The 12,065-nt window shown below is 41.6% G+C and overlaps 1 protein-coding gene across 1 annotated transcript; it reads left to right on the forward strand.

Moving 5' to 3' along the window:
- The first annotated feature begins 2,935 nt into the window (after nucleotides 1-2,935).
- Nucleotides 2,936-11,821, forward strand: LOC139406918 (oocyte zinc finger protein XlCOF22-like). The gene is made up of 2 exons (XM_071150079.1): nucleotides 2,936-3,584; nucleotides 10,056-11,821. Exons 1-2 carry the CDS (start codon nucleotides 3,170-3,172, stop codon nucleotides 11,099-11,101), a joined length of 1,461 nt encoding a protein of 486 aa, XP_071006180.1. The 5' UTR covers nucleotides 2,936-3,169; the 3' UTR covers nucleotides 11,102-11,821.
- The last annotated feature ends 244 nt before the right edge of the window (nucleotides 11,822-12,065 follow it).

A 12,065-nucleotide genomic window follows, 5' to 3' on the forward strand; every position in this document is an offset into this window, starting at 1 on the left:
TTTTTCTTTTGTTTTCCTCTTCTTGGGCAGATTTAGTGGGTCTCATGGTGGGTGTCCTTTAGGTCCCAGTTGTTGTTACTAGTCAATTTTCAGTGGACACCCTCATAGTGTCTTTCAGAACCCCTCCTAAAAAACAAGCTTATTATTTTGGGTTGGATTTTACATCCGATTAATATTTTAAGCAATGGAATTTCCTTAGGGTGCTCATTAGTCTTTCAGTTGTTAGTCTTCTGTTTGTTGTGTACTAAATATTTGTTTATTACATTGTTTTTTATTTGTTGTTTTTTCTGCGAAGCCATTGTTTTAAATCCATGTCTGAAATGTGCTGAATAAATAAAGCTTGATTTTATTTCACCTTAATTTAACCAGGTAGGCCAGTTGACAACAAGTTCTAATTTACACCTGCGACCTGGCCAAGATAAAGCAAAGCAGTGTGACAAAAACAACAGAGTTACACATGGGATAAAGAAAAGTACAGACAATAACACAACAGAAATACCTATATACAGTGTGTACAAATGGAGTAAGGTGTCACGGCTGATTTCCTCCTCTTCGTCTGAACTAGATTCTCCTATCTGTCCAGAGCTGCTAGAGTCTCCCGCCTGTCCAGAGCTGCTAGAGTCTCCCGCCTGTCCAGAGCTGCTAGAGTCTCCCGCCTGTCCAGAGCTGCTAGAGTCTCCGCCTGTCCAGAGCTGCTAGAGTCTCCCGCCTGTCCAGAGCTGCTAGAGCCGCCAGAGCCGCCAGTCTGCAAGGAGCCGCCAGTCTGCAAGGAGCCGCCAGAGCCACCAGTCTGCAAGGAGCCGCCAGCGCCGCCAGTCAGACAGGATCCGCCAGCGCCGCCAGTCAGACAGGATCCGCCAGAGCCGCCAGTCAGCCAGGATCCGCTAGTCAGCCAGGATCCGGCAGATCCGCCAGTCAGCCAGGATCCGCCAGAGTCGTCAGTCAGCCAGGATCTTCCAGAGCCGCCAGTCAGCCAGGATCTGCCAGAGCCGCCAGTCAGCCAGGATCTTCCAGAGTCGTCAGCCAGGCCGGAGCTGCCCTTCAGTCCTGAGCTGCCCTTTAGTCCGGAGCTGCCCCTCAGTCCGGAGCTGCCCCTCAGTCCGGAGCTGCCCCTCAGTCCGGAGCTGCCCCTCAGTCCGGAGCTGCCCCTCAGTCCGGAGCTGCCCCTCAGTCTGGAGCTGCCCCTCAGTCCCGAGCTGCCCTTCAGTCCCGAGCTGCCCCTCAGTCCGGAGTTGCCCCTGAGTCCCGAGCTGCCCCTCAGTCCAGTGGGGCCATGTAGTAGGGTAGCCAAGCCTAGGTTGACGGCGAGGGTCGCCGTTCCTACTAAGAGACTAAAGGGGACAAAGACTATGGTGTGGTGGGTCCACGTCCTGCACCAGAGCCTCCACCATGGACAGACATCCACCAGACCCTCCCCTATAGGTTTAGGTGTGCGGCCGGGAGTCCACACCTTTGGGGGGGGGGGGGGGGGGGGAGAGACGAAGAGGAGGAAATCAGCCGTGACAGTGTGAAAAGAGTTTCACCGGGTTAACTAACCTGAAAAAGCATGAGAGGATACACACAGGAGAAAAGCCTTTCCAATGTTCCCAGTGTGGAAAGAGTTTTATTCATTTAGCGTACCTAAAAGCTCATGAGAGGATACACACAGGAGAAAAGCTTTTCCAATGTTCCCATTGTGAAAATACTTTTACCATTTTAGTTAACCTGAAAAAACGTGAGAGAATACACACTGGAGAAAAGCCTTATCACTGTTCCCACTGTGGAATGAGTTGTATTCAGTTATGGGATCTACAAGCTCATGAGAGGATACACACAGGAGAAAAGCCTTTCCAATGCTCCCAGTGTTGATTTTCCTTTACCTGGTTAAGGAGCCTGAAGGTGCATAAGAAGACACACACCGAAAAAGTCCTACCACTGCTCTCTCTCTGTATGGAAGGACATTTTCCGTCAGAACTTGAAACCACATGAGAGAATAGAAAGGCTGTATTCTGACTTATATTTTTAAAAGAGAATTTGTGTTTTTGTTTCGTGCCACATGAAATCATATTGCTTATGATTATACCTGTCTATGTAAGGTCCCACAGTTGACAATGCACGTCAGAGCAAACGCCAAGGAATGAGGTCGAAGAAATTGTCCATAGATTTATGAGATAGGATTGTGTCGAAGCACAGATCGGGGAATGGTACCAAAAAAATTCTGTAGCATTGAAGGTCCCCAAGAACACAGTGGTCACCATCATTCTTTAATGGAAGAAGTTTGGAACCACCAAGACTCTTCCCAGAGCTGGCCACCCGGCCAAACTGAGCAATCGGCGGAGAAGGGCATTGGTCAGGGAGGTAACCAATATTATAAAAAATTATATTATTTTATACTAATACAATTGCTCAGAGAAAGATATATAGCTTAACATGTAATTCTCAAAAGCTAGGGGTCTGGATTATTGCCACCCATGTTTTCAAATAACAATTTCTTTGTGGATGTTGATGTGTCTTGCTGGAAGATCCACTGATGGCCAAGTTTCCGCCTCCTAGCAGAGAGGTAAACAGGTTTTGGACTAAAATATCCTGGTAGAGGGTAAAGCTTATTTATATTATACAGTCATTTTAGCTAACCTTTATCAAGGGTATCAATAACTAGGTACTTATTTTGATATCTTGTTATTTGACTGAATCAGAAATACAGATGTGGAGTAGAGGTTAAGTTTGTTTTAAATTCTCATAAAAAAATCTGAACTAATCAAACAACACTTGTTGCTCTTTGTACGTGTTGATATAATATTCATATTTAATTTAGAGAAAATAACGTTTCCCGAAACTGCTTTATAATATTATAATTCAATGAGAAGAAAGAAAGTTTTCCCTCCTCAACTGCGTTAACTCCCTCCAGGCAGTGTCTTTCAGGCGATGTTTGTAGTGTGACGTATTATTTAGTGGACGGAACGCTTCTTCAACAACTGCAGCCACCTTGGTAGCTCGCTAGCCAACAAATTCGGAACATTCAAGTTCTTTAGACAATTTCGTGGTTTATTTGCCACTATGATTTAAACATACTTATGTGGAAACAACTAGCTACCCCATTTAATGTAATATTTACGTTGTAAGTAGCTAGCTGGCTGGTTAAATTAGCACTAGTCTAGTTGCTAATGCTAACTAGCTAACATCCCCGACCATGAGCTTACTAAGCTACTCTCATCCTGCTAAAGAAGACGAGGCCTGCTGGACAGAGAAAGAAACTCTCGTGGAAGAGGAGGATGTTACAAAACAAAAACAAGTAGAGGATGAGACTGTTACAGTGAAAGAAGAAGAAGAAGAGAAAGATGTTTCAGTGAAAGAAGAGGAAGATGCGTTCAGAGTGAAAGAGGAGGAAGAGGATGTTACAGTAAAAGAAGAGGCGGCCGAGAAAGAGGAGGATGCAGTTTATGGAGTGAAAGAGGAGGATGGGGAGATGACCTTCACATCCATAAAGGAGGAGGAGGAAACTGGATATCTGGGCCCGGTTTCCCAAAGGCATCTTAAGGCCAGTGGTTCTAACGATGAATTTAACCATAAGATGGTTTTTGGAAACCGGGGCCTGGTTAATACTAGTAAGTACAGTCTTAAATACAGAGGCACAAACTCTGCAGTTGTTGAACTGATGTGTGGTGTTAAAGCGGAAATCTGCAATTGTTACATCCATATTTGGACTTTTAAATTATTTATTTCTAGCCATTGATTCTTGAAGAATATAACACATGCCTCATGAGCTTAGTTCACCTGTTGTACCCCATCAGAACCCCAAATAAGCTTTTTTTTACTCCAATGTTTAGAAACAATGTAAATCAACACTGTATAGCCTCAACATGGTTAAATCTATAATATTGATATCATGGATAAGTCAGTCCTTGCATCCATAGGTCTGTCTATGAATTTGAGAGTAGTTACATTTCTCCAACCCCATCATCATCTTTTTACCAAAACAGTGGTGGAATGACAGCTTTGTTATGTTTCAACTGCAGATACAAAATGGCTCCCAATAGACTTGGTTTGGTAACCTTTATTTAACTAGGCAAGTCAGTTAAGAACAAATTCTTATTTTCAATGACAGTGGGTTAACTGCCTGTTCAGGGGCAGAACGACAGATTTGTACCTTGTCAGCTCGGGGGTTTGAACTTGCAACCTTCATGGGCACAGAAATCCTACATTTCAGAGTTTGCTAAATCCAATGGTTCAAACCGAGAGTCACCTTAACTTTATTGACAACACCCACATGGATACCATCATTAACGTCGTTCTTCAATAATTAGACATTCTTAATACTGTAGCTATTTAGTTGTCACATGTTCAACTATCATCAGCTGATCCAGGAAATCATTTTCTGAATGCCAGTCGCATGACAAACATCACGATATGCAACAACAACCAAAGTTGTTCTTCATTCATTACTCTGGTAAATACGGTTATGCCGTGCTCCACGTTGGTTCCAACATGCCTAACAAATTGATGTTTATAGTTGGTGGGCAGGTTCTAGTTGGTGGGTGGGTTCTACAGTAGGTCTATGTTATTGTTAGGTGAAGTTATGGGTCCTACAGTAGGTCTATGTTGTTAGGTGAAGTTATGGGTCCTACAGTAATGTCTGTTGTTAGGTGAAGTTATGGCTCCTACAGTAGGTATATGTTGTTGTTAGTTGAAGCTATTTATTTATTTATTTCACCTTTATTTAACCAGGTAGGCAAGTTGAGAACAAGTTCTCATTTACAATTGCGACCTGGCCAAGATAAAGCAAAGCAGTTCGACACATACAACGACACAGAGTTACACATGGAGTAAAACAAACATACAGTCAATAATACAGTATAAACAAGTCTATATACGATGTGAGCAAATGAGGTGAGATAAGGGAGCTAAAGGCAAAAAAAGGCCATGGTGGCAAAGTAAATACAATATAGCAAGTAAAACACTGGAATGGTAGATTTGCAATGGAAGAATGTGCAAAGTAGAAATAAAAATAATGGGGTGCAAAGGAGCAAAATAAATAAATTAATTAAATACAGTAGGGAAAGAGGTAGTTGTTTGGGCTAAATTATAGGTGGGCTATGTACAGGTGCAGTAATCTGTGAGCTCCTCTGACAGTTGGTGCTTAAAGCTAGTGAGGGAGATAAGTGTTTCCAGTTTCAGAGATTTTTGTAGTTCGTTCCAGTCATTGGCAGCAGAGAACTGGAAGGAGAGGCGGCCAAAGAAAGAATTGGTTTTGGGGGTGACTAGAGAGATATACCTACTGGAGCGTGTGCTACAGGTGGGAGATGCTATGGTGACCAGCGAGCTGAGATAAGGGGGGACTTTACCTAGCAGGGTCTTGTAGATGACATGGAGCCAGTGGGTTTGGCGACGAGTATGAAGCGAGGGCCAGCCAACGAGAGCGTACAGGTCGCAATGGTGGGTAGCATATGGGGCTTTGGTGACAAAATGGATTGCACTGTGATAGACTGCATCCAATTTGTTGAGTAGGGTATTGGAGGCTATTTTGTAAATGACATCGCCAAAGTCGAGGATTGGTAGGATGGTCAGTTTTACAAGGGTATGTTTGGCAGCATGAGTGAAGGATGCTTTGTTGCGAAATAGGAAGCCAATTCTAGATTTAACTTTGGATTGGAGATGTTTGATATGGGTCTGGAAGGAGAGTTTACAGTCTAACCAGACACCTAAGTATTTGTAGTTGTCCACGTATTCTAAGTCAGAGCTGTCCAGAGTAGTGATGTTGGACAGGCGGGTAGGTGCAGGTAGCGATCGGTTGAAGAGCATGCATTTAGTTTTACTTGTATTTAAGAGCAATTGGAGGCCACGGAAGGACAGTTGTATGGCATTGAAGCTTGCCTGGAGGGTTGTTAACACAGTGTCCAAAGAAGGGCCAGAAGTATACAGAATGGTGTCGTCTGCGTAGAGGTGGATCAGAGACTCACCAGCAGCAAGAGCGACCTCATTGATGTATACAGAGAAGAGAGTTGGTCTAAGAATTGAACCCTGTGGCACCCCCATAGAGACTGCCAAAGGTCCGGACAGCAGACCCTCCGATTTGACACACTGAACTCTATCAGAGAAGTAGTTGGTGAACCAGGCGAGGCAATCATTTGAGAAACCAAGGCTGTAATGTTTCTTATCGATGGCGGTTAAGATATCGTTTAGGACCTTGAGCGTGGCTGAGGTGCACCCATGACCAGCTCTGAAACCAGATTGCATAGCAGAGAAGGTATGGTGAGATTCGAAATGGTCGGTAATCTGTTTGTTGACTTGGCTTTCGAAGACCTTAGAAAGGCATGGTAGGATAGATATAGGTCTGTAGCAGTTTGGGTCAAGAGTTTCCCCCCCTTTGAAGAGGGGGATGACCGCAGCTGCTTTCTAATCTTTGGGAATCTCAGACGACACGAAAGAGAGGTTGAACAGGCTAGTAATAGGGGTGGCAACAATTTTGGCAAATAATTTTAGATATGAGTCCTATAGTCGATCTATGTTATTGTAAGGTGAAGTTATGGGTTCTACAGTAGGTTCATGTTGTTATTTGAACTTATGGGGTCCTACAGTAGGTTTATGTTGTTTGATGAAGTTGTGGGTTCTACAGTAGGTCTTTGTTATTGTGAGGTGAATTCATGGGTCCTACAGTAGGTCTTTGTTATTGTGAAGTGAAGTCATGGGTCCTACAGTAGGTCTATGTTATTGTTATGGGTCCTACAGTAGGTCTATGTTGTTCTTAGTTTAAGTTTTGAGTCCTACAGTAGGTATATGTGTTTGTTAGGGAAAGTTATGGGTCCTACAGTAAGTATATGTTTTTGTTAGATGATGTTATGGCTCCTACAGTAGGTCTATGTTATTGCTAGTTGAAGTTATGGGGTCCTACAGTAGGTCTATGTTAGGTGAAGTTATGGGTCCTACAGTAGGTCTATGTTGTTAGTTGAAGCTATGAGTCCTACAGTCGATCTATGTTGTTCTTAGTTGAAATGATGAGTCCTACAGTAGGTCTATGTTGTTAGTTGAAGCTATGAGTCCTACAGTCGATCTATGTTATTCTTAGTTGAAATGATGAGTCCTACAGTAGGTATATGTTATTGTTAGGTGAAGTTATGGGTTCTACAGTTGGTCTATGTTATTGTTAGGTGAAGTTATGGGTTCTACAGTTGGTCTATGTTATTGTTAGGTGAAGTTATGGGCCCTACAGTAGGTCTGTGTTATTGTTAGGTGAAGTTATGGGTCCTACAATAGGTTTATGTTGTTAGGTGAAGTTAGGGGGTCCTACAGTAGGTTTATGTTGTTAGGTGAAGTTGTGGGTCCTACAGTAGGTCTTTGTTAATGTGAGGTGAAGTCATGGGTCCTACAGTAGGTCTATGTTGTTGTTAGGTTAAGTTATGGGTCCTACAGTAGGTCTATGTTGTTGTTAGTTGAAGTTATGGGTCCTACAGTAGGTCTATGTTATTATTAGGTGAAGTTATGGGTCCTACAATAGGTTTATGTTGTTAGGTGAAGTTGTGGGTCCTACAGTAGGTCTTTGTTATTGTGAGGTGAAGTCATGGGTTATACAGTAGGTCTATGTTGTTGTTAGGTGAAGTTATGGGGTCCTACAGTAGGTCTATGTTAGGTGAAGTTATGGGTCCTATATTAGCTCTATGTTATTGTTAGGTGAAATTATGGCTCCTACAGTAGGTCTATGTTGTTGTTAGGTGACATTATGGGTCCTACAGTAGGTCTATGTTATTCTTAGTTGAAATGATGAGTCCTACAGTAGGTATATGTTATTGTTAGGTGAAGTTATGGGTTCTACAGTTGGTCTATGTTATTGTTAGGTGAAGTTATGGGCCCTACAGTAGGTCTATGTTATTGTTAGGTGAAGTTATTGGTCCTACAATAGGTTTATGTTGTTAGGTGAAGTTAGGGGGTCCTACAGTAGGTTTATGTTGTTAGGTGAAGTTGTGGGTCCTACAGTAGGTCTTTGTTAATGTGAGGTGAAGTCATGGGTCCTACTGTAGGTCTATGTTGTTGTTAGGTTAAGTTATGGGTCCTACAGTAGGTCTATGTTGTTGTTAGTTGAAGTTATGGGTCCTACAGTAGGTCTATGTTATTATTAGGTGAAGTTATGGGTCCTACAATAGGTTTATGTTGTTAGGTGAAGTTGTGGGTCCTACAGTAGGTCTTTGTTATTGTGAGGTGAAGTCATGGGTTATACAGTAGGTCTATGTTGTTGTTAGGTGAAGTTATGGGGTCCTACAGTAGGTCTATGTTAGGTGAAGTTATGGGGTCCTACAGTAGGTCTATGTTAGGTGAAGTTATGGGTCCTATATTAGCTCTATGTTATTTTTAGGTGAAATTATGGCTCCTACAGTAGGTCTATGTTGTTGTTAGGTGACATTATGGGTCCTACAGTAGGTCTATGTTAATATTAGGTGAAGTTATGGCTCCTACAGTAGGTCTGTGTTGTTGTTAGGTGAAGTTATGGGTCCAATTTGGCTAACACTTAGTAGACAAACACTCATTGTCAGGCTGATGGCAAAGCTAGCCAAATAGCATTTTATGTGTTTTTTTTAAGTATTAAAACCTGTCAAGGACTGGGAACCCCGTTCCCCTAGCGAACCCCCTCCCCCCCCCCCCCACCCCCGCAACAGCCAGTGAAAGTGCAGGGCACCAAATTCAAAACAACAAAAATCTCATAATTACAATTCCTCAAGCATACTAGTATTTTACACCATTTTAAAGATACAATTCTTATTAATCCAGCCACAGTGTCTGATTTCAAAAAGGATTTACCAGCGAAAGCACCACAAACGATTGTTAGGTCTCCACCAAGCCACAGAAAAACACAGCCATTTTTCCAGCCAAAGAGAGGAATCACAAAAAGCAGAAATAGAGATAAAATTAATCACTAACCTCTGATGATCTTCATCAGATGACACTCATAGGACTTCATGTTACACAATACATGTATGTTTTGTTTGATAAAGTTAATATTTATATAAAAAAAATCTGAGTTTACAGTCTGTACAAATGAAGTGGAACGTAGCTACCTTTCACGTGAGCGCGCCAAACCGAGGCTGTGGCACTCTGCCAGACCACTCACTCAAAGAGCCCTTATGAGCCCCTCCTTTACCGTAGAATCCTCAAAACTGTTTCTAAATCCTGTTGATATCTAGTGGAAGCCTTGGGAAGTGAAACATAACTAATATCCCATGGTATCTTCAATAGGGGCTGAGTTGAAAAACTTCAAACCTCAGATTTCCCACTTCCTGGTTGGATTTTTTTCTCAGGTTTTTGCCTGCCATATGAGTTCTGTTATACTCAGACATCATTCAAACAGTTTTAGAAACTTCAGAGAGTTTTCTATCCAAATGTACTAATTATATGCATATTCTAGCTTTTACGGCTGAGTAGCAGGCAGCTTAATTTGGGCACGTTTTTCATCCAAGCTACCCAATACTGCCCCCTACCCCAGTTGATTTGCAACAATAACATAAACATTATATTCAGCAGGACATTCAAACGAGCCTCACAATTATAATCCAACAGTAATGTGAAATGCACTCATTAGCAACCTGCAAATGGAGGCTATTTTTTGCTGTCAGCCTATGAGAACTCCCCTGAGTTTTCCCACACAGTGGTGAATTAGTGAATAGGCACAGATCTTAATGTGAGTTTCCTTGAGTAGCACTCCTGAGACATTGTGAAAACTAAAATCTCCGCTCACCAATTTTGCTCAATAACAGGGAGGCGTTTCTGCAATCAAATTGTGTGCGCATCGCCCTCGTGCCGCAATTTTAGCAAACAGAAAGTGGCCAATATTGGAGACCAAAAGTCATCTGGCGCACTGCTTAGGATGTCAACAACTTTACTAACTTAATTCTAGTTACCACTAATGTGAAAACAAGACAAAATGACTTGTTGCTGACTTGACTGTCTTAATTGTCAAATAATTTAACAGACGTCAATTGTTGTACAACTTCATGGGTATACTCTGGGCATCACCTTTTACCTCAAATAAACAGTGGATTTTTTGTTGTTGTGGGCTTCTAACCATCTGTTTGACTTTGTTGTTCACACAGGAGAGAGACTTGATTATCTCGGGTCCTCTGGGGAGTCTCAACAACATCATGAAGCTGACAAGGCAGATCAGAGTCTCTCCAAATCAGAACACCTCAAGAAACACCAACAGAGACCCACCGGGAAGAAATGTTATTGCTGCTCTGACTGTGGGAAGAGATTCAACTCTTCAGGAGACCTTAAAATACATCAAAGAATTCACACTGGAGAGAAATCTTTTGGCTGTGATCAATGTGGGAAGAGATTTACTGATTCAAGCAGCCTGAAATCACACCAGAAAACACACACAGGAGATAAATCCTATAGCTGTTATCAATGTGGGAAAAGTTGTACTACATCTAGCCATCTAATTGTACACCAGAGAACACACACAGGAGAGAAACCTTTTAGCTGTGATCAATGTGGGAAGAAATTTACTGTGTCAAACTCCTTGATGGTGCACCAGAGAATACACACAGGAAAGAAACCTTATAGCTGTAGTCAATGTGGGAAGAGTTTTACTCAACCAGAAAGCCTGATTGTGCACCAGAGAATACACACAGGAGAGAAACCTTATATATGTTATCAATGTGGGAAGAGTTGTACGACATCTAGCCATCTAATTGTACACCAGAGAACACACACAGGAGAGAAACCTTTTAGCTGTCATCAATGTGGGAAGAGGTTTGGTACATCTAGCCATCTAATTGTACACCACCGAACACACACAGGAGAGAGACCTTTTAGCTGTAGTCAATGTGGGAAGAGTTTTAGTCAATCTAGTGATCTGACAGTGCACCAGAGAACACACACAGGAGAGAAACCTTACAGCTGTGGTCAATGTGGGAAGAGTTTTGTTCAATCTGGCCATCTGACAGTGCACCAGAGAACACACACAGGAGAGAAACCTTATAGCTGTGGTCAATGTGGGAAGAGTTTTAGTACATCTGGGTATCTGACTATACACCAGAGAACACACACAGGGGGGAAACTTTGTAGCTGTCATAAATGTGACAAGAAATTCTCAGATAAAAGACTTCTGATCAAACATCAGAAAATACATACATGAAGCAATTGTTTCATGAAATCAATGAAATATCCCACCTAGCAAAATGCAATTGAAAAGACATTGAAAAGAAGACTATGGCCGAAGTCCAAAATGCGTTCGGTTTTAGTTGAAAGTTAAAAATATGTATTTTCTGTGTTTTTTTTGAATGACTTGAAAACGACTTAATTTCAACGTACTTGCAGCATGATAAATTAGTCTGTAATCAATTTTATTAACAATCTGACATCACTCCAGTATTTCTTTACAACATTCAAATGCTAATTGTCTTTATTCCACTACTGAAGAAGCATGTCTCAAATCACCTCATATTTCAAACATTCAGCCTGACAAAAGATACATATTTTATTATTCCATGCCTCACCATTAAGTGAATTATTGCCAATACATATTAACAAAGGGGTAGTACATTTGGTTTTGATATATTTACATTTCTTGTAACAGTTAGTAATCATAGTTAATTATGCAACCAACTGACTATTTTGGGTACAATTATATTGACATTGTTGCACTGCTTTTAGAATATCAGGGATAATTCTCAGATGTGCCAACCCAAATGTACTAGAGCATGACATTGGGGACTGGGCCCCCGATCCTATAACATGCCTATCGAGTGAACCCTGAAAAGAGAAAGAAGATCCGCAGTGAGGGGTAAAGTTACTACAGATATTAAGGAGCTAGTTCTAGAAGCTAGTGAGTTGTAGGATTCTATAGAAAGAAAAAGGAGAAAATATATTCTTTTATTATGTTATTTAGAAGTGTTTTTTCTTGTTTTTAATTGTTGACAGCCAGTAGACACCATGTTTATATTGGTGAAGCATTGTAGTTGATTATAATGTGAAATGGAAGTTGTTTTTTCTGTATGTGGTGAGCAAACTTGTCCAACAAAAATATAGGATTTATTTGTTGTCTTAAGGGGGAAGGTGTTCCAGGCTTTGGTTTTTCCGTTTACGTTTTGAGGCACAAA

Source organism: Oncorhynchus clarkii, chromosome 4, assembly GCF_045791955.1.
Source record: "Oncorhynchus clarkii lewisi isolate Uvic-CL-2024 chromosome 4, UVic_Ocla_1.0, whole genome shotgun sequence".
Lineage (NCBI taxonomy): Eukaryota > Metazoa > Chordata > Actinopteri > Salmoniformes > Salmonidae > Oncorhynchus > Oncorhynchus clarkii.

Bases quoted from the DNA above. Each gene is read 5' to 3' on its own strand.
- LOC139406918 (XM_071150079.1), top strand. From the start codon at position 3,170: ATGAGCTTACTAAGCTACTCTCATCCTGCTAAAGAAGACGAGGCCTGC. The intron at 3,585-10,055 runs GTAAGTACAGTC...TTGTTCACACAG, and splicing joins CCGGGGCCTGGTTAATACTA to GAGAGAGACTTGATTATCTC.